Raw genomic sequence first — 26394 nt, 5'->3', positions numbered from 1 at the left:
ATTCGCTTGGCGGTTCTTTTATTGGGAACATGTTGTAAATCTATGTGCCAGCCAATGTCTCCGTAAGGGAATAAAAGTGGGTAAACCATAGGATCGCAATTCATATTGAGTGTGGAAATCTGTTTACAGGAGTTGCCTATGAGATAGATGCAAATGTTCATTTCGGCAGGCGTTTCACCATCTTCTCAGATGAAAAGCGCTGCAACATCGGTGTGGCATGTCGGGGCATTGTATCGTCATAAATCCAGCCTAGGGGTTTCCTTGAAAACCATTCGTACAGATGCTGTTGGATTGGACTGAGCAATTTCATGCATGTGTTTGTATGATTTGGCGAATGGGTTGATGGTTCTGAGCATGGAATCTAGCTGGAGAAGTACATTTTCACTGCATGCAGAATTTGCTTTATTTTGTAAGCGTACTTTAGTAGCTTGCACTGTGTCAAAAACATACAACTGTCCATATCCTGGAGAGGTAGAAGTGTTAGCGTATAGTGGAGAGATTTGGTGATAAATTTGCCCGTGTATTTTAAAACAGTATGGTCCGTGGCCAGGAGGTTGAGTTATCTGTGCACCCATGGAAGCAAATGCTAGAGAAGAGTTGTATTCTCAAATATGTGCATGATAATTTTTAGCTTCTGATGTTTGCTGTGTAAGAAGCTGTTGTAAAGACACAGGTTGCTCCCACAAGGGTGGTAAAGCTACTTTACCGTTGAGGCAGCACCTCAAGTACTTGTTGGATGTATTACACTCAGCAGGCCAGTATTAGTGCATGACATGGAATAGGAATTGAGAAATGCCGTGTCGGCTGCGTGTGGGCGGGACCAGTTTTGAAGTGGAAGCAGGACGAACCAGAAGAGAAATATATATAAGAGATTACAAAACTTCCTAAATAGAAAAAAGTTTTTAAATCACTGGGAATTGAACCCATTAAATAACAGTTTAAGTGCATGCATGCTACCCACTATACTGTGTCTTCGTAGAGGTTTTTGTTGCGATGGTTGTCGCATTTATATTTTTTGTCAGTCACAGAATGGCCTCCATCTGCCCCCAAACAGACTGAAAGTGAGGAAAGAACTCAACACAAATATGAAGTAAAGTTAACCTGCCACCTCAATCTCATGTTCTTTGTTTGGATACCACAGTCTAATGTTCTGTATCAACTGAGATAGAGAGCCAGGCCAGTCATAGTAGTGCAGTGGGTAGCATACTGTACATATCTACCAATCAGGAAGTTTAAGTTCAATTCCCATCCATGACAATTAAAGTTTCTTTAAATAAAAAGTTTCCTCACATGCACTTGCCATTAGTCTATACCAACTCTTTTCGGTTTTTCCATGGTGCACAGCTAGTTGCATAATTCTCACATGAATAAGCCTCATTTTACAGTTATGGCTCATCCACTTCTAGAAATGCAACATTTTTCATATTAACTCAAGGAAAAATTTGACCATCCACATTTATGTGCACGTTCATGATATTCAGTGTGCAACCCCAGAACCGATCATCAATAACATCTCTCATAGTTCAACAAGCAGAACAGAGTGCGAAATGTGCAGATTGTGTACATGTGACTTTGAGGGTGAGGCTGATGGGATCCATGTTGTTTAACAATACAGGTTGAAAGGGTTTACAACTTAATTTGGTTGTCATAAATTACAAAGAAATGTTTCAGAGAGAGTGGCAATCATTTCACCAGCTGATCCAGAAATAACAATAGTAACACAACAACAATTCCATCCACTATACAGAAAGTGAGAGAGGCTCCGTGGCCATCTACCTCAGACCTATGCCCAAGTACTTTACAGTTCTGAGATACAACTTCCAATTCCCTCTACACCACCTGTACTGGTGTTGCAGCCCCAAATGATTTTTTACTATTTTTCCATTAAATATGTTTAACGTCACTTTGCACAGAAGCACACCATAAATCAAAGCACATATTCCATTTCACTCTTTATGGTTCACAGTTTGATAACAGTCCAGGATCACAGCCAATTTATTGAAAATCCACGCGATAAAAATGTAGTTGTTGATAACCTAATGCCCAAAAGATTACAATGACATGAAGAAACCTCATATCTGCTCCACAAATAACAATTGGCAGTTTCCGATATGATATGGCCTTATTCACCGATAAAATAGAAAATCATAAAACCTCCTAAACAGAACCAAGTTTTTACATCATCACTAAGAAATTTAACCCATTACCACTACTTTAAGGGCAGGTCTGCTCCCCACTACACCATGTCTGGTGCTGTGTTTTATTGCAATGGTTCACACATTTCTATTTTTTGTCAATCACAGAATGGCCACCATATACACCCAAATAGACTAAAAGTGAGGAAAGAACTCAATACAAATATGAGGTAAAGTTAAAAAATTAGGTGCAACCTCAATCTCTTGTTCCTTTTTCAAATACCACAGTCTGATGTACTGTATCAACTAAGATAAAAAGTCAGGCCAGACATGGTAGTGTAGTGGATAGCATACACACCTATCACTGTGTGGCCAGTCGCGGATAGTTGACACAGACTGCTCAGCCAGTCAGAGAACAGCAAGCCTACTGTGCCTCAGAGACCTGAGTTCGATTCCCTGCTGGGGAGAAAGTGTTATTTTTTTTTATCTTTTTAACCTCAAACGGACATAAAATTTATAAATTGTTATGCACTAGGTGACTAAGTCAGTATGATCAGGGGGGGGGGGGGGGGGGTTGTATAGTTTAATTATTGTGTACATGTCCTTTTTAAGTTGGCATATGCTGGATTTATGTCCAAGTGTCTGTTGATGGCGTTTTCATCTGATAGCCAAGACTCGGCCAACTCTCTGGCACTTTTTGTACTGGCCTTAAATTTTACTTTTACGTTGTCCCAGTTGAATGTGTGTCCTGTCGATTTAGTATGTGCATATATCAAAGATAGTGCGTCCTTTCTTCTGACGGTGTTGCGATGTTCCTGTACACGTGTTGAGATTCTTTTTGACGTTTGTCCTATGTATACAGCTGAGCAAGAATTGCATGGAATACTATAAACTGCGTTTCGTGTTTCGGCTGTCGATTTCTTGTTTTTAGTATTAAACAGGACCATGCGCAGATTGTTCGTGGGTTTATGTGCTATTCTGATGCCCCACTTGGTCAGGGTGCGTGCCGTGCCTTCTGACACATTATGGTGATACGGGAGTGAATGCCAGGTGGGGTGGGGGTTCTGATTTACGTCGCTTGTATGCTGATTCCTTTGGCGTCTGCTGTGTAGACTCCGATTAATGAATGATTTTGAGTATCCGTTTGAGGTGAAAAGTTAGAACAGATAGCGTCTCTCATTAACTGGGACAACGTAAAAGTAAAAATTTAAGGCCAGTACAAAAAGTGCCAGAGAGTTGGCCGAGTCTTGTACACAATAATTAAACTATACAACCCCCCCCCCCCCCCCCCCTTGATCATACTGACTTAGTACAGTAATACAGTATACAGTGTATATATATACTGTATATATATATATATATATATATATATATATATATATATATATATATATATATATATATATATATATATTTGCAGTTGGGATCCACAAAGGGAGAAAAAACGAATCACGTATCATAAAATAGTTTTATTCCTGAGCTTTCAACCCCTATCAGGGGTCTTCATCAGAGGATAATGCTTAGACTTACAAGAATCAAAGGCAATATATAGCAACACATTCAGGGGGGTGGGTGGGTGGAGGTGACTAAGTCCGTATGATCAAAAGGGGGGGGGGGGGGGGTTATCGTTAAATTAAAGTGCATATGTCCTTCTTAAGTTGGCATATGCTGGGTTTATGTCCAAGTGTCTGTTGATGGCATTTTCATCTGATAGCCAAGACTCGGCCAACTCTCTGGCGGTTTTTGTACTGGCCTTAAATTTTACTTTCACGTTGTCCCAGTTGAATGTGTGTCCTGTCGATTTAGTATGTGCATATATCAAAGATAGTGCGTCCTTTCTTCTGACAGCGTTGCGATGTTCTTGTACACGTGTTGAAATTCTTTTTGACGTTTGTCCTATGTATACAGCTGAGCAAGAATTGCATGGAATACTATAAACTGCGTTTCGTGTTTCGGCTATCGATTTCTTGTTTTTAGCATTAAACAGGACCATGCGCAGATTGTTGGTGGGTTTATGTGCTATTTTGATGCCCCACTTGGTCAGGGTGCGTGCCGTGCCTTCTGACACATTATGGTGGTATGGGAGTGAATGCCAGGTGGGGTGGGTGTTCTGATGTACGTCGATTGTATGCTGATTCCTTTGACGCCTGCTGTGTAGACTCCGATTAATGAATGATTTTGAGTATCCGTTCGAGGTGAAAAGTTGAAACAGATAGCGTCTCTCATTAATTTTTGTTTCCTTGGTATTACAATGCGTGTGGACTCGTTTAAATAGGGTTTTCAAGCCCAATAAAAACCACACAGAATAAAATAAACTATACTCTGACAAAACTCCGAAATGGTAACCGCCTAGATGTACAGAACTTTCACAAAATGAAATCCAATGATGCTAACTGCCCGGAATTTTATGGACTCCCAAAAATACACAAAACACCACTAAAATACAGACCAGTGGTTAGCCTAATAGGCGGACCATCATACAACTTGTCAAAAAGACTTTTCCAACTACTTAAACATTTAACGGACGACTCGGATTATTCTGTCAACAGCGCGGAGTCGGCATTACAGCGCTTGAATGACGTATCCATCGCCGAGGACGAGATCATGGTCTCGTTTGATGTTATATCGCTATACACCATGATCCCGACCCAACTGGCCACAGAAACTTTATTAATGAAACTGGATAGTGACCCCACCATAGAGACAAGAACCAAACTGTCCATCAAAGACTTAATGCACCTAATATCACTTTGCCAAAAAACGCACCTTCATTTCAACGGCAAGTATTACACACAGAAAGAAGGCATGCCGATGGGATCACCGTTATCGGGACTCCTAGCTGAACTGGTAATGCAACGATTTGAAAACATAGCTTTATCCCAGATTACACCCAAAATTTGGATACGCTATGTAGACGACACATTCGTCATATTAAGAAAGAGCCAGCTGAATGAATTCTTCAATCATATTAACACAATATTCCCTGCAATCCAGTTCACAATGGAAAAAGAAAATAATCGACACATCAATTTCCTGGACATTTACATCAAAAGAAATAGTGACGCCACCCTGACCACAAGTGTTTACCGCAAACAATGCCACGCAGACAAGATTCTACACTTCGCCAGCAATCACCCGGTATCTCATAAACGGAGCTGCGTGAAAACCCTATTTAAACGAGTCCACACGCATTGTAATACCAAGGAAACAAAAATTAATGAGAGACGCTATCTGTTTCAACTTTTCACCTCGAACGGATACTCAAAATCATTCATTAATCGGAGTTTACACAGCAGGCGCCAAAGGAATCAGCATACAAGCGACGTACATCAGAACACCCACCCCACCTGGCATTCACTCCCATACCACCATAATGTGTCAGAAGGCACGGCACGCACCCTGACCAAGTGGGGCATCAAAATAGCACATAAACCCACCAACAATCTGCGCATGGTCCTGTTTAATGCTAAAAACAAGAAATCGACAGCCGAAACACGAAACGCAGTTTATAGTATTCCATGCAATTCTTGCTCAGCTGTATACATAGGACAAACGTCAAAAAGAATTTCAACACGTGTACAAGAACATCGCAACGCTGTCAGAAGAAAGGACGCACTATCTTTGATATATGCACATACTAAATCGACAGGACACACATTCAACTGGGACAACGTGAAAGTAAAATTTAAGGCCAGTACAAAAACCGCCAGAGAGTTGGCCGAGTCTTGGCTATCAGATGAAAATGCCATCAACAGACACTTGGACATAAACCCAGCATATGCCAACTTAAGAAGGACATATGCACTTTAATTTAACGATAACCCCCCCCCCCCCCCCCCCCCCCCCTTTTGATCATACGGACTTAGTCACCTCCACCCACCCACCCCCCTGAATGTGTTGCTATATATTGCCTTTGATTCTTGTAAGTCTAAGCATTATCCTCTGATGAAGACCCCTGATAGGGGTTGAAAGCTCAGGAATAAAACTATTTTATGATACGTGATTCGTTTTTTCTCCCTTTGTGGATCCCCAACTGCAAATATGCAAACCGTATCACAGACCTTCTCTTCCATTCATATATATATATATATATATATATATATATATATATATATATATATATATATATATATATATATATATATATATATATACACAGCATATATACTATATACAGTATAAGTGTGTATCTGAGATTTATGTCAATAAAATAAATGAAAAATGATTCAGTCTGTTTATTATTCAACACATGCTGTAGGGAAGCAAGAAGGCCATTAGAGTACATATAGATCTGAAAGGCCCTAGATAGACAGATAAATAGGAAAGTCACTGTATAATAGATGTGGGATGCTCTTTTTAAAAAAATTAAAAATTGAGGCTACAATTAACATGAACAAGTGTCCTTATAACTGTTCTTATTTTTAAGTTCTGTAAGACATACACTGTGTGACAGATCACTGAATAATGCACAGACAGAGAACTTACTAGACAGATAAACTGGGAAGGCACTGTATAATAGAAGATATAAAACTGTCAGGAGAAAAAAGACAGATAGATGTGAAAGGCACTATATGACAGGTGCTGCAGAAAGGCAAGCAGGCAGTGAGAGTACATTCACATGTGAAAGACACAGATAAACGGATAGATAGGGAAGGCACTAGACAGATATATAACAGTATTAGCTATATAGTAGTTTCATTTTTTATTTATTTAAAGTATATATATATATATATATATATATATATATATATATATATATATATATATATATATATATATATATATTTTACAACTCGTAGAATTATGTCAAAAAGAAATAAATTAAATCATATATCAATCGACACACGCTGCACGCAGGCAAGTGGGCAGTGAGAGTGTAGATAGACGTGAAAGACCCTAGATTGTATACAACAGGCAAAAATAGCGAACCACACTTGATAACAGTATTAGCTATAATCAATAAAAGCATGAATTAACCAACAGAAATAACCGTGCGATCTACATTTTAAAGTTAAAGATTTACTTAAGAAAGAAAAAAGAAAAACGCTCCAGCACGTCAACGAAGACAGACGCTGCAGGCAAGCAGGCAAGCAGACAGGCAGCAGAGCGGCGAAAAGCGCGGAACAGCTCCCCCCCCCCACCCCCCCCCCCCCCCCCGAAACGAAAGTGGCAGAAAATAGATCGCATCGGTAGTGGTTTAGCACTACCATAGAGAATGAATGGGAAAAGGTTTAGGGAGTTTTAGCTAAAGGTTACTCAGTGGCCGCTGTGAAGTTTAAGTTCAATTCCCATCCTTGACAGTTAAAACTTTCTTAAATTAAAAATTTCCTTGCATACACCTGCCATTAGTCCCTGTCATCTCTTATCACTTTTTCCACGATGCACACTTAGTTGCATAATTCTCAAACGAATAAGCCTCATTTTACATTTATGGTTCAATCACTTCCAGGAGCACAATGTTTTTTACATTAACTCAGGGCAGACTTTAACCTTCTACATTTATGTGCACACTCATGATATTCACAGTGTGCAGCCCCAGAACCAATCATTAATAACATCACTCATAGTTCAACAAGCAGAACAGAGTGTGGATTGAGTACCTTTGACTTTGAGGGGGAGACTGATGGGATCTGTGTTGTATTGCAATACAGTGTGGAAGGGTTTACAACTTAATCTGATTGTCATAAATTAGAAAGAAATGTTTCAGAGAGAGTGGCAATCATTTCACCAGCTGATCCAAAAATAACAATAGTAACACAACAACAATTCCATCTATTATTCAGAAAGCGAGAGAGACTGCGTGGCCATCTACCTCAGACCTATGCCCAAGTACTTTAAAGTTCTGAATTTGTGCCTTGCAGAATTAAATGTTAACAGTATTATTTACTTTTAAAAGAGTCCTCTGCATTGTTCTTTGTAAGGGAATTTTCTCATATAACCGATAGAACTCCAGAGGTATGAAATTTTCATAGAATTACTTACAAGCTGTCTTGACAATGTATCACTTCAAATAATTGCATTTAAAGTTAGTTTTTGCAATTCTACAGTCATCAGCATACACCAAGGATTCTGTGGTGTCATTTAAGAATATTTCTTAAGGACATGCACATTGATAAAATAATTAAAGATTTAAGGTTTTAAGATTTAAGATTTAAGGATCCTCACAGGTGGCGCAGTGGTAGTGCTGCTGCTTTGCAGTAAGGAGACTGGAAGATTGTGGGTTCGGTTCCTCCCTGTGTGGATAGCGCTTTGAGTACTGAGAAAAGTGCTATATAAATGTAATGAATAATTATTATTATTATTAAGCACACAACGCCAACCTGAATCGATTCTGCCAGGGATGGGTCCCAAGTCAAGCTGAAAAAGGAGAAGGGCTGTGCATGGGGCTAGCACTCTCACTTTGTAATATCCCTATTGCTGCAAAAACCAGCACTGCAAAAACTTCATTAAGGAATCAACCCAGGGGTAGCATATGAACCAAATCAGAGAAACCCAGGAGTTAACCATCTTGCTAATAAACCTCCTCTCCCCTAAAACCATTACATCGATTGGAGCATGAAATGTGAAAACACTATACAAATTAGTTAAAGCAGTACAGTATTATAAAATGCAGATACTGGGATTTAGTTAGGTGTGATGGACAACACCTGGACACATCAGATTAGCATCAGGACATACATTGTTATATTCAGGTCGAAAGAATGAGGACGACTACTGTATACATGAATGGCTTTTGCTTGTTTCTGAAAAAGTAAGCAGACAGAAGTCTGTTGGAGATGGAGCCAATCAGTGAGATACCGGTATTCCTGAAAAGCCGATTTCCCCTTAAGGTTCAAGAAAATGACCATAGTGCAGAGTTATGCACCAACAAATGATACATACCTGGAATCAAACACTGACTTCTTTGAAAAGCTGCATAGTGTTTTGGATTGAAACCAGGGAACACATAACTATTCATCATTGTTCTTAATGCCAAGGTGGGAATAACAACATTGACAGAGAACTCTTCGTGTGGAATGGAAGGCCTTGGTACAATGAATCAGAACAAAGAACATTTTTCTGATGTCTGCCACCAAAGTGATTTGGTTTTCAGTTGATCAGTATTTCTGCACCACAAGATCCACAAGGTGACCAGGGACAAAAGACAGAGAACCAGAATGACATTTTAGTGATAATTTGAAAATAACAACAACAGCAACATTTATTTATATAGCGCATTTTGATATAAATGGTGTAACTCAAAGTGCTTGACAAGATGAAGAAAGAAAAGTTTACATGAAACAAAAATAAGATTAGGCAATACTAAGTAACAAAGAATAAAGTAAGGTCAGATAGCAAGGAGGACAGAAAAAAAAACAAACTCCAGATAGGCTGGAGAAAAAAACAAATGGTGAAGAACCCTCATTGACAGCAAAGTATACAGTGGTGTAGATGTAGAATAAGACCACATCTGTTTGGAAAACTAAGGGTTAGGATCTAGAATATTGAGAAGACAAGTTCAAAGAGACATCTGAAGTTCAATATTTCTACACTGAAGACACCACTACAACAAAACTCCACAACTCTGTCAAATTGATATGAAGCCTAGCTGACATAGAAGATGGAGAAAAAATAGGCACTAGCCAAAAATGCATTCGTACAAGCAGCAGAAATGAAACTGGGTTTCAAGAAAAGGGAGTTTAAAAACTGGCTGTCAGAAGACACTCTCAAGAAGACTGAAGAATCAAGAGCCATTAGACAATGATCTGTAACACCAGAACCAGAGTACAAAAACAACAAACCCACCAAGAGTACAACCTTAAGAATAAGGAAGTAATGAGATTTACAAAAGAGACAAGAACAGCATAGTGGACAGACTATTTTCAGAAGCTGAAGAAGCAATAGAGAAATGACTTGAAGGCAGTGCATGATATCACACATCAATGTGGAAGACCAATATCAACAGACCAATCAGAAGAAATGATGGAAGCATCATCAATAAGCCATCAGATCAGCTGATAAATGGAAGGAACACTTTAGTGGCCTTCTGAGCATTAACGCTAGTGGAAAACCCATGATAGTAGACCTGGATGTGAGTACTGGTTCATACACAACTGAAGAAGTGGTAAATGGTATTCAAAAGATTGATTTGGAAAGCAGCAGGACTCAATGGTATTCCTTGAGAAGCCCTAAAAGCAGACTCTGAAATCTCAGCAGACATCATGGTGAACCAATTGCAGGAGAGTATGTGAAAAGGAAAAAGTGCCACAAGAGTGGAGGGCTGGCTACATCATGAAGCTCCCAAAAAACAGATTTTAGTGACTGCCTGAATTGGGCAGGAATCCAGCTTCTCCACCTAAGCAAAGTCTTCACCAGGGTGATATTGGAGGGAATCCTACCAGCCATTGATGCCAGATTATGAGACGAGCAAGCATGACCTAGAGTGTTAAGATCATGCTTAGACCACATAGCAATTCATTATTGAATAGTTGCTGAAACAGCAGTCATCACTGCATGTCTGCTTTGTCAATTTCAAGAAGGCTTTCAACATGGTGGACATGACAGTGATCTGGAGAAACTTTAGAAATGACATAATTTCCCAAAAGATGGTCAATGTGATCCAGAGCCTGTACAAGCAGAATTGTCAGCACTGGAGTCAGGCAGGGATATCTACTGCCTCTTACCATTTTCTCGATTGTTACTGACTGGTTGATGAAAATAACAGTCTTGGGGCACACATTGCAATGAAGTAACGACGTGGGACTAGCTCATTCCATTGTTTGAGGCTGCAGCTCTGGGAACAGCAAGAATGTCATTTTCCTTTCCCATGTATTTGTGCAGATGCTTCTCACTTTCTTCTTCCATTAAGAAGAATCACCTTGTAAATAGTAATAAATGTTTTGTCTTTATTATTTTACAGCGTGTAATGTGTTTTCTGATGAGGGGAAGGGAAAGGGTCCTTTAAGGCTTGTTTTCAGATGTTACTAGGCACATTGCTTACATAATTAGCCATGCGGTGGGCACATTGCTTACATAATTAGCCATGCGGTGCAGCCTGCAAAAGGGTCAGTATTATATATCCGGTGGCAGTTATCATAATACCTGCATTTTTTTAAATACATGCAGGATGGAAATCTACTAGTGTTTCTCAACCTTTGTGACTTCAGGACCCATTTTTACCTTTTTAAGTTCACTGACGACCCACAAACAGCAATCAAAGAGTCCTGGGGGATAAAATGACAGGTATGTTCAAGAAACAAGTATGGTTAGAGATGGGGCAAAATATCACACAGCACTGTCAAATGCTTCTTGTGTGCTTGTGACACAGCGATGGTCATGTCGGCAACATTCTTACAGTATGTAGTGTGAAAATTGTGCACATGGCTGCTACAGCTCTGTGATGTCACGCTAACCTTGTGAAGCATCTTTGGGTACTAAGAGAAAAGTGTTTGACTAATCCAGCCGCATAACTGATTTCTAGGAAAATATTCAATGAGCATGGTATCAGTCAAAAAATGCTTTGCCAAATTTTCCCAATCAACACTATGGGTGAACAAGCAGATTTCTGCCTCTTAAACACAAATGTCATTTTTATTTGTTGCTATTTATTAATATGATGCCAATGTACAAGTTTTGTGCAACACTCAGAGGAAGCCCTATGCAAATGAAGGAAACAGCATAAGGGATGGATGGGCCACATGGATAGCACCTCTAACAAATAGGTTGGATAGAAAACTAAGAATGGGGACATCAAAATAAAGAGGTGGGATCATGTTTGGCATGTGCAGTGAGGCGTGAAATGGAAGGACAAAGTTCAGCAAAGCTCAAGAAAGATGCAAAGCTCAATGGTTAGTAATCAGTAGAAAGCTCCAGTGAGGGTGCCAGGAGCAGTGACTGTGAGTGTAGACATTGATTCATTAGAAGCCAAAATGGAAGAAGAGAAAAATAGAGCCCAGAAGCAGTGTACTCCGATCCAAGATAAGCCTGGATGACACTTAACGGATCCCCCACAAGCTATTCCATTGTAATTTACACTTACATTAACCAACTCTGAAAGGGATCCTCACACCACCCTCCAAAATCATTTATATTTACATGCATGTCTGATTACTTTGTACAGGGATGCATCACAACCCACCCATTCTACTAAATTCTTTAAATATACATTTGTATCTGTGAACTTTAAAGGGGCCCCACATACAAATGACAAAAAACATGAAAACAAATACTTGAATGAAAGATGTAAACAAATGAAAGTCATAAAAATCATATTTCACATTATTCCTACTGATTACCTGTTTCAATTCAAATGAATAAACTTTCATGTAAAATTGTGTTTTGCAGTGACCATCAACCAAAGTCAAGACAATAGGAAAAGAAGGAATTGATTAAATATAAGAATGTTCTACTCATGGACAATTATGTATAGCATATTCATCCGTAAGGTATCTGACTGACACCTTTATCCAAAGTGACTTAGAATATTTGAGATGCAATTTGTTACATTTATTTTATTTTTCCAGCTGGAGCATAAGCAAGTGAAGTGACGTGCTCATAGTCACATAGTGTCAGCAGCAGGATCTGAACCTAAAATCTCAGGGTGTGAAGTCCTAGGTCCAAAGTGTTAACCTATTACGTCACACTGCATGCCAATAATATTTGCCCTTGGTAAAAAAATCCCAATAGTTTTATTTTCTCAACAAATCCTGTTCACTGCTGTTAACTGAAGTTTTTGTCTGCTCTGTTTCCAGATTAATAGATCTCAGTTGCTGTGTTAGTGGGGCATCATATTACCATAACATCCATCCATCCATCCATCCATACATCCATCTTCAAAACATCTTCAATTACATCAGTATTGGCTGCTAAAGTTCTGTGATATCACACTGGGGCATTAGAGTAAAAAATAAAATCTAAGACAGCCACAGAGCAAATTTCCAGGAAAATATTCTGCAAACAAGGTTACCAGCAAACATGACATATTCACTTCAGTGAATTTCTCCACTCAACACCAGTGCTCACACACAGTAATACTGGTCACCCAAGTACTTGCACTGACCAATTACAACCACTTGGACAAAGCAAGCAATTGTAGGTTTTCTAACATCTCTTCCATGCTGTTGAGTTTAAGTGGATAGCACATCTGGGTCTAGCGATGTTGGAGAAATGCATTGAATGGTCCTTTTTATCCTATCATGAAGAAACATTTGATATGTGTAGTTATGGTTAACCCCAAAACCATCAGAAGAAAAACCCTGACACACTCAAAACCTGTAACGAATACAAGGTCACATTACAGATCAACAACATTTATAGTACTACATATTATTCAAGTGAGAGTCTTTTTCGGATAAGTTTTATATTAAGGTCAGTATCTCAATTTTGAAATACCACTGTCTGCTCATTCCATTCATGCATTACTGAGTTTCTAGTTAGCTCATTGGCCATTTTTGGTATGTGAGGTAAGTGATGTGACACAAACACAGACAGCTTACATAAAGTACAGCAGACCTTCATGTGCCTCACATTAGACACTGTGCTGCTGTACTTTTGTCTGCTTGTACACAGACTGAAAGCCACCATCCTGCTTGTCCAAATGATGTAATAATTGTCTCACAGGTTTCAGATTGACTACAGTTATGCAGAAGATTTGAATGTGATACCACGATTAACCCCGTTTCCATTTATCTTAGATTAGAGAAGAACCAAAGACAGCAATTGCACCACTTCTTCTACTTCTGCTCCAACATAAACACCAACACCGACAGCAAGAGGTTATCATTTAAGACTGGACCTTTTTCGGAGACACTTTGACAGTAGGTTCCTTAATCTTTGGCACCATGACATTCCTGACAATAGATATTAAATGTGGTTACTCACTGGTACCCCAACTCTGTGTTTGTTTTCTTGTCTATTTTTACAACATAAAAAAAATAAAACCCAGATCTGACACTTATGACCTGCTCATCACGGCAGAGAGACAAGTACTTCTTTTATCTAGCATCTAGTGCTTCAGGTTTATTAAGACCCTTTTTTAATAAGAGATTAATATTCCTCTAAAATTAAGTGTAAGAATTGGTGAAAAAAGTAATTGTACAGCTCAGAACAATTTATAGATTATCTATATGAGAATTAAAGTCGCCGACTATTAACAGTGTGTCATAGTTCGTAATTAAAATTGACATTAAGTCAGAGAATTCCTCAAAAAAGACGCATTTAATTTAGGAGGTCTATACACGGATAATACTAGAACATGAGAATCTCCATGGATAACAACGGCAAGATACTCAAAGGACTTGAATTTACCAAAACTGACATCTTTATATTTTAACCGGCTTGAGTAAATATTTGCCAAGCCGCCGCCTCTCTTTCCTTGGCAATCCACATGAGTAAAACTGTAATCCGGAGGCGCAGATTCAAATAAAACAGCCGCACCATCTGAGCTAAGCCACGTTTCACTTAGTGCAATAAAATGTATTTTTCTATCACTAATAAGGTCTTGTTAGTTAAAGCTCTAACATTTAATAGTGCCATAGAAGACTAGAAGGCTAGAAGAATGAATCCGAGCATCTCTAAAATGGCAGGTTTTGTGAAGTGTTACTGGTTTGCCATGGTTAGTGCCTACTAAAAGTGGTTCAAGGAAGGACAACCGGTGAACTGGCAACAGGATCAGAAGCACCCAAGAGCATGAAGAGTGAAGGCCAGTACATCTGGTTCGATTGCACAGAAGAGCTACTATAGCACAAATTGTTAAAAAACGTAATGACGGTCAGGAGAGAGTAATGTGGAAGCCTTTCTGAACATTTCCAAGGTAAACAGCATCCCTTGGTCTGTCAGTACCTCTTTAGGAATGCCAACACATATAGAGACCCCTACTAGTTCCCATGCGATACTCTTAGAATTGGCTGTCCTCAATGGGATAGCCTCTGGATAACAGGTAGCATAATCGACGAGGACTAAGATGTACTTATGTCCCCACACTGAGGGCTCCAGAGGGTCCAACAATGTCCATCCCAATATGCTCAAAGGGAATATTGATGAAGGGAATGGGAATCTGTCATAGCTGACATTCCAGACAGGAAGTACAGAAATGATGAACATCCTCCTTGATTCCCAGCCAATAAAATTGGAATTTTATGGTCACAAATAGACGTCAAGATGATGTGTATGTGCCAGCTTGCAGACCTGGCACTGGTAAGTCTGTGGGACTAACAAAAGTGACCTCACCTCACCCTCATGTTCAGCTACCCTATTTAAAAATCATTTTTAATAACAAAGTAGGTTCCATTGGGCATGGGATGATGTGAGCGTTGGCCATTTACCAAAACTACTGCACATTTATGGGAGGCATCAATCCACTGTTCCCTTTTAAAGAAGACCAGTGTTTGTCTGAATTGAAACTGTAAATCTCTGAGTAGGTCTGAGCCAACCTCAATGGGCGGAATCCCAGGCTATGATGGCACAGCGTCAGCATATGATGTGGCTATCTGCACTTGCACATCTGTAACCCCATCACACTGAGTGGCCATGTGACTCCTCAAGACTAGCTGCGTACACGGTGTGGAGACAGTTTGTGGCAGATCATCTCTGTCTATATCAATGCCTGGAGTGGTTGTGTTATATCCCATTTACTTTCTGACCAGTTTCATCCTAATATCACAGTAAAAGGGGAATTTCTGAGTATCACCACCTGCAACACCCTCAGGGAACTGTCAAAGTTAATTACACAAGTGGCGGAACCATAGCAGAGGGTTTCCCCTTGAATACAGGTGAGAATGGTCTTTCCCACAAGTCATTGTTGCAGTAATACAAAATGGCGAGTAACAATAAAAATGTTGCTGTCGGTATCAATAAGTGCATTGACCTTATGCCCATTAACTAACACCATTCCTGTGCAAGGAACAGACAAAGGGTTAGCGACAGCACAGTACCTCTATCCTTTCACCCAGCTGTAGTCCATGGGTTCTCCAGGTTGAGGACAATTGGGGATGGTATACCCAAGTTCCTTGCACTTGAAACAGCATGTGAGCACCATGCACTTGTCCTTCACAGAGCCTGCAGCAAGAGGCCTCAGAGTGGGCAACATGTTCTGTCCAGGTTTAGCGAGGGGACTTTTCTGAATGCTTTGCTTGTGCAGCCACCTTTTGACGCTCCACTGTGTCAGTTAGTACATCCATGTTCTTATAATCCTCTCTCTGGACAGGTTGGGTGAGGAAGCTGTGTAAGCCGTTTATAAATAGGTTGCAAGTCACTTACTCAATGACCTGTTTTGAGTCCCTAATATCTGACCGTAAACAGTGGCTATACCCCAGACATTGTATGCTTGCTTAGGGGACAAACCCCCACTCTTGGCATAACCTCGCCTGAGACCCCATAGCACTTCAGTACTTCCATTTTCAGCATATCGTACTGCCTTTTGACAATTGCTTCTAACATGGGCTCAAGCTTTCCTGAACCTGAACTAGAAAAAGGTAAAAAAAAAAAAGTATTTAAATGAAAGCCAGTGCCAGATAAAGCCAGTGCAGCATATTATGTATCCATCCACCAATCTTTAACTTACCCAAGGAATCCAGTCAAGACTTGTGAGAGTACAGTGTCAGTCTGAATAGAAACATTTACTTCTGCTGCTTGAAAATATGACAAAACACTTTTGTTAGCAGTAGAGGGCAGCAAACAATAAGAGTAAATATACGAGAAGTTAGAAATTAATCTGAATTCGTTGTTGCTTGATAAAATATATCTACAATAAAATGTTACTATAAATAACACTATATAAAATGTTCATGCCTAATCCATGTATAATAATTCTTCACAGAATATTGTAATATGTGAGAAGAATAGAGGAAGATTAATTTGAAAATTTTGTGGTATGTGAGTAGCATTAAACCATGACCATTAAGAGGGTCTGTATAAAGTAGATTGTTGTTTCTTTCCTTCATTTGTCTTTATTATTAATTTTTCTCAGCCTACTGTGTCTTATCTAACTTTACCTTACATTAGATCATAATTTAGTTTACTACTTTATGGAGCCTTTGGAACCTAAAAGAATGCAAGAACCTACTGTACAGTGTATGTAAATGTATTGTAGGCATACAGTGTATGTGTATTTTATGTACTGTATATGTAGAGAATATGTACTGTATATGTTTGTTGACTACTAAGGGTGCACATGAAAAGACAGAACCACTGGGGTTCAGTTCTACTTCAGGCATGCTGTAAAACATTTATTTGTGTCCTTTCCAACCGCATGAACTGTGTAAAGTATTGGTTAGTGCAGTGGTGGTCTTTTCAAGCTTTTTAAAGCCTCTCAAATTAACAATAAAATGCTGAGGGATTTTGTTTGCTACTCCACAGATTTATAATATCCTAGCCTTGGTTGGCAGAGTGAGCACCTCTTTGAATTATATTTCATTCAAAAAGAATTGACTAAAGCAGCAGTATCTCCGCTAGGATCCCTTGCCCTTTACAAGTCTTAAGTGAAGCGCTCTTCTGGGCCCTTCAGACTGTTATTCTTTTCTGGAGTCATATGAAGGTGCAGTCTCTCTCGGGACCTTCTGAGGCTAAATTTGGCTTCTCGGTTTCCATGTGAACACATTTACTGAATGACATGTTTCTGATTCCTTCCTGAAACAAAAGTGGAATAGATTAAAAGGTATGTGGAGCTTTTATCTTTGTTTCTTGGTGGCCTCCCTGTTCTCCAAGCTCATGAAATGCTACACAGTATATATACTTGTAAGGAAATCCACAGAAGAAAACAATGTTTTATTTAATATATAATTAGGCTGGGAAGTTACACAATGCTAAGTGCTTTCACAAACATGCAACAGAAAACTTCCACTTCAATGCATCTTCAACAACAACAACCTTTATTTATATAGCACGCTTTCATACAAATGATGTTGCTCAAAGTGCTTTACAAGATGAAGAAAGAAAAAAGAAAAATATAAGATTAGGCAATACTAATTAACAAAGAATAAAGAAGTTAAGGTCCGATGACCAGGTAGGACAGAAAAAACAAACAAAAAAAAAAAACTCCAGAAGGCTGGAGAAAAAAAAATCTGCAAGGGTTCCAAGGCCATGAGACCACCCAGCTCCCACTGGGCATTCTACCTAACATAAATGGCCTCAATCAGTCCTCAGGTTTTCAGGCTCCACATGGAAGAATTACATGATGATGGTCATGTGGACCTCTGGCCTTCAATCCATCAATGTAGGGACTGCATGGTGCTTTGATCGGGTGGTGTTGGCACAGATCTCCACCACAGAAAACCGGAAAGAGAACAGAAGAAGAAGAGAACAGAAGCTATGGATCGTGGATTATCTTACAGACAGACCTCAGTATGTGCGTCTCGGGAACTGCAGGTCTGACATTGTGGTCAGCAACACAGGAGCGCCGCAGGGGACTGTACTTTCTCCGGTCCTGTTCAGCCTATATACATCAGACTTCCAATACTCGGAGTCCTGCCACGTGCAAAAGTTTTGCTGACGACACTGCTATCGTGGGCTGCATCAGGAGTGGGCAGGAGGAGGAGTATAGGAACCTAATAAAGGACTTTGTTAAATGGTGTGACTCAAACCACCTACACCTGAACACCAGCAAAACCAAGGAGCTGGTGGTGGATTTTAGGAGGACCAGGCCCCTCCTGGACCCCGTGATCATCAGAGGTGACTGTGTGCAGATGGTGCAGACCTATTACTACCTGGGAGTGCAGATGGATGATAAATTGGACTGGACTGCCAATACTGATGCTCTGTGCAAGAGAGGACAGAGCTGACTATACTTCCTTAGGACGCTGGCATCCTTCAACATCTGCAATAAGATGCTGCAGATGTTATTTCAGGCGGTTGTGGAGAGCGCCCTCTTCTACACAGTGGTGTGCTAGGGAGGCAGCATTAAGAAGAAGGACGCCTCATGCCTGGACAAACTGGTGAGGAAGGCAGGCTCAGTTGTAGGCATGGAGCTGGACAGTTTGACATCTGTGGCAGAACGACGGGCGCTGAGCAGGCTCCTGTCAATCATGGAGAATCCACTGCATCCACTGAACAGTATCATCTCCAGACAGAGGAGCAGCTTCAGCGACAGACTGCTGTCACTGTCCTGCTCTACTGACAGACTGAGGAGATCGTTCCTCCCCCACACTATGCAACTCTTCAGTTCCACCCGGGGGGGATAAACGTTAACATTATTCAAAGTTATTGTCTGTTTTACCTGCATTTTAATCACTCTTTAATGTAATATTGTTTTTTATTGGTATGCTGCTGCTGGCGTATGTGAATTTCCCCTTGGGATTAATAAAGTATCTATCTATCTATCTATCTATCTATCTATCTATCTATCTATCTATCTATCTATCTATCTATCTATCTATCTATCTATCTATCTATCTATCTATCTATCTATCTATCTAGAAGAGAAAGTAGGGGTTAGTACTGATTTTGGAACCATGAAAAGAAAAAAGATAATTAGATACATATACAGAATGTCAGAGTTACACTAAAGTGAAGTTATGAGAAAGCCATAATAAAGTAATGGGTTTTTAGCAGTTTTTTAAAATGTTTCATTGTATTAGCCTGGCGAATTTCTATCAATTCAATTCAATTCAATTCAATTCAATTCAATTCAATTCAATTCAATTCAATTTTATTTGTCATTCAGCATAACATCCAAGATGTGCTGCAGAATGAAAATACGATGCACAAGACATTAATAAAAACACATAGTTAAAATCAGCCTACAATAAAATACTAAAATGCTTCATTTAAAAGACGAACGGCAGTAGGAAAAAAACTGTTTTTAAACCTGGTAGTTCTACATTTCAGGCTGCGGTACCTTCTGCTTGAGGGCATGAGGGAAAAGAGTTCAGAGGCAGGATAAGTAGGGTCTCTAGAAATCCGCACAGCTCTGGCCAGACAGCGTTGTTTTGCCAAATCTTGTACATTTGGCAACGGGGCTCCAATGATCCTCTCCGCAGCCCTCACCACTTTCCTCAGTGCTTTCCAGTCCGAAGCGCTGCAGCTCTCCTGCCACAGAGAGCTGCTGCTGGTTAGCACGCTCTCTATGGTCCCTCTGTAAAAAGTGGTGAGGACTGACTTACTGAGATGGGCCCTCTTTAGCCTCCGCAGAAAGATCAAGCGTTGGTGAGCTTTCTTGATGACGGAGGAGGTGTGCAGGGACCAGGTGAGGTTGTTCGTCACATTAACTCCCAGGAACTTAGTAGACTGCACAATTTCCACAGCAGTGTTCTTAATGTAGACCAGGATGTGTATCAGCTGTTTCTTCCTGAAGTCGATCACCAGTTCTTTTGTTTTTTCGACATTCAGTATCAGATTGTTTTTATCACACCATTCCACAAATGACTTCACCTATTGCACTCCATTTTTCATTGGAACATCTGGAGAATAGAGACGCTATGGTCCGCACGCTGTTTGTTGATTTTAGTTCGGCTTTTAATACCATCATCCCTTAGAATTTGATCAGCAAACTGGGCCCATTGGGACTGGGCATACCTCTGCAAAACTGGATATTGGACTTTCTAATGGATAGGCCACAGTACGTACGGGTAGGAAAGAATAAATCAGATACCATCTCCTTGAGCACAGGTTCTCCACAGGGGTGTGTTCTAAGTCCCCTCCTCTTCACGCTCATGACCCATGATTGTTGTGCCAAGTTCAGCACAAACCAAATTATTAAGTATGCGGACGACACAACAGTGGTGGGTCTCATTGTTGTAATCATTGCCCAGCAGGTTTCATGTGCTTTGAACAAAAGACAACTGAAAATGTGGGACTTTGTTTTCACTGTTTCATAACATTTTGTTATGCAATAATTTGTCAAGTTTAAAAATAATTAATTACAATTGCTATTCAGGATTGAACTATACAAAATAGCTTGAAAAAATGAATTAATCAAATTATTTGGGAGAAAGCTTTGCCCAGGGCAACACGCAAAATGACAATACGGGGGCTTGGCAGAAGAGTGCAAATTTTAAAATAAAAATCTATCCATCCATCTTCCAAACCCACTTATCCAGGGTAGAGTCACAGGAGCCTAAATAAAAATACATTCAAGTATCATTTATTTATGTTCTGTGTTTTCTTGGAGGAAAATATTCAAATTCACCTTGAACTTCCATGAGAAACAATTACTTACTTACTTATGCCCTCCACCCCTTCCTGGGTATGGGCCGCCAAAGGTAGATCTCCAGAGGTTTCTGTCCTGAGCCATTCTTTCTAGTTGACTCCAGGTGTAGCCCATCCTTGTGATGTCTGCCTCGAGGTCGCGTCGCCAGGTGTTTCTTGGACGGCCTCTCTTCCGCTTTCCTTGGGGGTTCCATCTGAGAGCCTGTCTGGTGATGCTGGTTTGCGGTTTGCGTAAGGTGTGCCCTATCCATCCCCATCTTCTCTTCCAGATTTCTACTTCTACTGAATGTTGGCAGGTCCTTTCCCATAGATTAGTGTTACTGATGGTGTCTGGCCAGCGAATGTGGAGGATCTTTCTGAGACAGGTGTTGGTGAAAGTCTGGATTCTTCGGGTGGTGTTTTTGGTTGTCCTCCAGGTTTCGGCCCCGTACAACAGTACTGACTTCACATTTGTGTTAAACAGACGGATCTTGGTGGTCAAGGTCAGTTCTCTGGAAGCCCAGATGTTCTTGAGCTGGATAAAGGCGGCTCTTGCTTTGCCGATCCTTGCCTTGACGTCTGTATCTGTTCCACCCTGCTGGTCGATGATGCTGCCCAGGTAGGTGAAGGACTGTATCTCCTCCAGGGAACTTCCATTTAAGATGACTGGGTTGTTGCTGCTGGAGTTGATCTTAATAATCTTTGTCTTCTCCGTGTGTATGTTGAGTCCAACCTGTGATGATGTGGCTGCCAACACATTTGTCTTTTCTTGTATCTGCTGCTGACTGTGGGAAAGAAGTGCAAGATCGTCTGCAAACTCTAAGTCTTCCAATTGGCTCCACAAGGTCCACTGGATTCCATTCCTGCGTTCACTAGTGGATGTCTTCATGATCCAGTCGATAGCGATGAGGAAGAGGAACGGGGATAACAAGCATTCCTGTCGGACTCCCATCTTCACTTGGAAGCTGTTGGTGAGCTGCCCTCCATGGATCACTCTGCAGGTTATTCCCTCGTATGAGCTCTTGATCAGATTGACCACCTTGGCTGGGATGCCGTAGTGCTGGAGGAGCTTCCACAGGGTCCCTCGATCCACACTGTCAAACGCCTTCTCATAGTCGACAAAGTTAATGTACAGTACAACGGTGTATTCCACTCCAAGGACTGCTCGACTATGATATGTAGCGTTGCAATCTGGTCTGTGCATGATCGATTCTGCCTGAAACCTGCTTGCTCATCTCGTAATTGTGGATCGACGATGTCCTTCATCCGCTCTAGGAGGATCCAGTTGAAGACCTTGCCTGGCACTGACAGGAGTGTGATGCCTCTGTAGTTGTTACAATTACTTAGGTCCCCTTTTTTTGGAAGCTTGACTAGGTAACCCTCCTTCCAGTCAGTCGGTATCTCTTCCTCCTCCCAGATCTTCTCGAAAAGGGGGTACAGCATCTCCACCGATGCTTCCAGGTCTGCTTTTAGGGCTTCTGCTGGTATGTCGTCAGGTCCAGCTGCCTTCCCATTCTTCATCAGGGTGATGGCCTTCCTGATCTCTTCTCTGGTCGGCTTACCACAGTTAATGGGGAGATCTTCGTTGGCTGGGTTGATGTCTGGAGGGTTTGGTGGTACTGGTCTGTTCAGAAGTTCCTCAAAATGTTCAGACCATCTATTCATCTGCTGTTCTAGTCCTGTGATGGCCTTTCCCTCCTTGTCTTTGACGGGTCGCTCTGGCCTGTTGTATTTCCCAGATAGTTTCTTAGTTGTGTCATACAACTGTTTCATGTTACCATTGTACACTGCCTGTTCTGCTTCAGCTGCAAGTCCGTCTATGAAGTCTTTCTTGTCCTTCCTAATGCTCTTCTTCACTGTTCTATGGGCTTCTGCGTATTCCTCTTTGGCCGTAGCTTTTGATGCCCTAGTCCTGCTGTTATTGACTGCCGCTTTCTTCTGTTTCCTCTCTTCTATTCTTCCCAAGGTCCCAGCTGTGATCCACTCTTTGTGATGTTGTTTCTTCGTTCCAACCACTTCTTGACAGGCTGTTCTCAGTGTCTCTTTTACTGCCTGCCAGCTGATCTGCACCCTACTTCCTTCCTCTTCCTGGTGCCGTTCTTGTAGCACCTCAAACTTGTTCTTCAACTGAAGTCGAAACTCTTCCCTGACGCTGGAGATTTTCAGACGGCTGACATCGTACTTCACTCTACACTGTGTTGTTTCCTTCCAGTTCTTCTTCAACTTCAGCTGCATGCTGGCTACTACTAGGTGGTGGTCGGAAGCCACATCTGCTCCTCTTCTAACTCTAACGTCCTGAAGGGATCTTCTAAACTTCTTGCAAATGCAGATGTGGTCAATCTGGTACTCTGTCAAGCTATCTGGTGATACCCAGGTGCTTTTGTGGATCCTCTTGTGAGGGAAGATGCTGCCTCCGATGACCAGGTTATTGAGCGCACACAGTTCCGTAAATCTCTCTCCATTATCGTTCATCACTCCCAGCCCGTGGATCCCCATGACTTGTTCATATCCTGTATTGTCGGGTCCGATCTTGGCGTTGAAGTCTCCCATAATGACAATGTCTCTGGCTCGAAATGTCTCTACGATTTTCTGCAGTCTGTTGTAGAACTGGTCCTTTTCTTTTTCATCAGAGTCATTAGTTGGAGCGTAACTCTGGATGACGTTGAGTTTTATCTTCTTGTGTTTGGTTCTGAAGGATGCTGTGATGATTCTGGGGCCGTGTGCCTCCCATCCAATCAACGCCTTCTGTGCTAGTTTGGACAACATGAGGCCTACTCCCTGCGTATGGGTTGCATTATTCTCTTCATGCCCAGAGTACAGCAACAGTTCTCCTGTCTTCAGTTTTCTCTGTCCGACTTGTGTCCATCTGGTTTCACTGATACCCAACATGATCAGGTTGTTCTTTTCCATCTCGGCAGCTACCTGTGCCATCTTTCCTGTCTCGTACATGGTCCTGACATTCCATGTGCCGATAAGGGTTCTCCTGGTCGAAAGAAGGTTGGTCGGCTCGATGGCTTCCTTCTGGCTTTCACCCTCTAGCGTCATATGTCTCCGAGTTGTCGGAGATCCTTCATTTCCCAGGAAGTTAGTCTCTGTTTCTCTTTTTGGCGTTTCTATAGCGGTTAGAGTTTTATGGGGTGGAGTTGCAAGCCCAACGCCCAACCCTCCTCCTTTTTCATCCGGGCTTGGGACCGGCAATGGCGGAGTTATGAGAAACATAGGTGAGCACAATTTACAGTTTTTGAAACTGAATTTTTTTTGGCCCATATTATTTTTTCCAAATGAAGCTAAGTAAGTGATCCCTATAGACAGCAAATACGGCTTAAGTACAATCGTGAAATCCATCACTCCATAACCCCTTAAAAAATCAAATGAAGAAATTCCCCATCTCATTTATTCCTAGATTATAAATGCAATAAAAAGTCCAGAATTAAATTTATACACATTCTGATTTGAACAGTATCAGACAGAACAATATTGCCTATTGATTTTTAATTTTATATTTTACAGAATCTGCATTAATTAGAGCTATTACTTTTCTGCTTGCTCAGAGCAGAGCCATTGTCCTTCCTGAAGAAAAGCACCCCTACAGCAGTCTGCTGCCACCATCATGCTTGACATTAGGTTCTGTGTCCTTTGGGTGATGAACTGTGCTGTCTTTGTGTCAAAACTATCTTTAGGAGTTAGGAGCAAAACAGTCTTCACTGCCCAAAACAGACAATACTTCTTGCAAATAGGTTTGAAAGATGAAACGCACCTTTTTACAAAACATACTGTATACTGCATGGGCTTGGTTTATTTTGTCAGAAATGGCTTCCATCAGCTCAAATTTATGGAAATTAAATACAATAAAGGACAGTAAATACAATAAATTCTGGAAGCTTCTTTAAGGGTGCCATTGTCACATCCACCCTTTTCCACTAATACATTTTATAGGGACATACTGATCTTTGCATTGTCCTAGTGGTTTTATATTTCTTGCACTTCTTGAAGAAGATCTTTACAGTGTTCTATGTACTTATGTTGAATTTCTTTATTCCTCTCCAAATCTGTGCCTTCCAATAGTAATATCTTACAGATTTTTCATTAGGTTCTTCTGAATTACATTTATCGCTGCATTATGCAATGACAAAACCTTCAGCATACACCTCACAGAAAGAGCAGATTCTATTTATGGTAAATCAGAAATTACTTTAGTGGATGCCAGACAAAGGAACAAAGCTTTTATGCAAGATCTGCAATACCATTTGCTAAATCTGAACACCATTTTGAACACTGCATCAGACCTCCTATTTGAAATGTTGAAGGTCAGTGCATCATAACAATAATGAATAATATTGGAATTTGAAGTGCTATAGTCTGACCAGGAGGAGGGGGGCTGTGTCTTTTGACTTTGGAATCCCTAGAGGTGTGTCTTCTCCAGTATCCCTTCAGCTCTCCTCCCTGGCCATCTGACAATAGCATAAGTTATTAAATTGGTCTCTTACTTTAGCCATTATTACTATTAGAAGTTTAAAAACCACCTATAGCCATTAGTAGTTTAGTGTAAACTTAATCATGCCATTAGGGACTCTTCCATGTTTTAATTTTACTTATTTTCAAATTTTATCTTAGTAATGTTTTCTTTTACTTTTTATAAATCATATCAGCTACACTCTTTTTTTCTGAAAATGTCCTACGTTATATAATAATAATAAAAATAATAATAATAAAAGAGCGGCACGGTGGCGCAGTGGCAGCGCTACTGCCTCGCAGTTAGGAGACTCCCTGCATGGAGTTTGCATGTCCTCCCCATGTCTGCGTGGGTTTCCTCCGGTTGCTCCGGTTTCCTCCCACAGTCCAAAGACATGCAGGTTAGGTGTATTGGTGATCCTAAATTGTCCCTAGTGTGTGCTTGGTGTGTGGGTGTGTGTGTGCCCTGTGGTGGGCTGGCGCCCTGCCTGAGGTTTATTTCCTGCCTTGCGCCCTGTGTTGGCTGGGATTGGCTCCAGCAGACCCCCGTGACCCTGTAGTTAGGATATCACGGGTTGGATAATGGATGGATGGATGGATAATAATAAAAATTTTTTACATTTATATAGTGCTTTTCTCACTATTCAAAGTGCTCTCCATGCAGGGAGGACCCAGGGCACAAACCCATATTCTACATATAAGTAAATCA

The 26394-nt window shown here is 40.7% G+C and overlaps 1 protein-coding gene across 1 annotated transcript in view; it reads right to left on the bottom strand.

Annotated features, from left to right (window-relative positions):
* Nucleotides 1-24303, bottom strand: part of LOC114645554 (uncharacterized) — a 38881-nt gene extending 14578 nt beyond the window's left edge. Inside the window, 3 exon segments of the mRNA XM_028793394.2 lie at nt 16478-16575; nt 21269-22371; nt 22374-24303. Of these exon segments, the coding sequence (XP_028649227.2) occupies nt 16478-16575; nt 21269-22371; nt 22374-24278 (3106 nt within the window). The 5' untranslated portion in view covers nt 24279-24303.
* Between the last annotated feature and the right edge of the window lie 2091 nt (nt 24304-26394).

This window comes from Erpetoichthys calabaricus, chromosome 2 (genome assembly GCF_900747795.2).
Source record: "Erpetoichthys calabaricus chromosome 2, fErpCal1.3, whole genome shotgun sequence".
Classification (NCBI taxonomy): Eukaryota; Metazoa; Chordata; class Cladistia; order Polypteriformes; family Polypteridae; genus Erpetoichthys; species Erpetoichthys calabaricus.
Note: the sequence above shows the minus strand (reverse complement) of the source record. Positions and strands in the feature narration are given on the sequence as shown.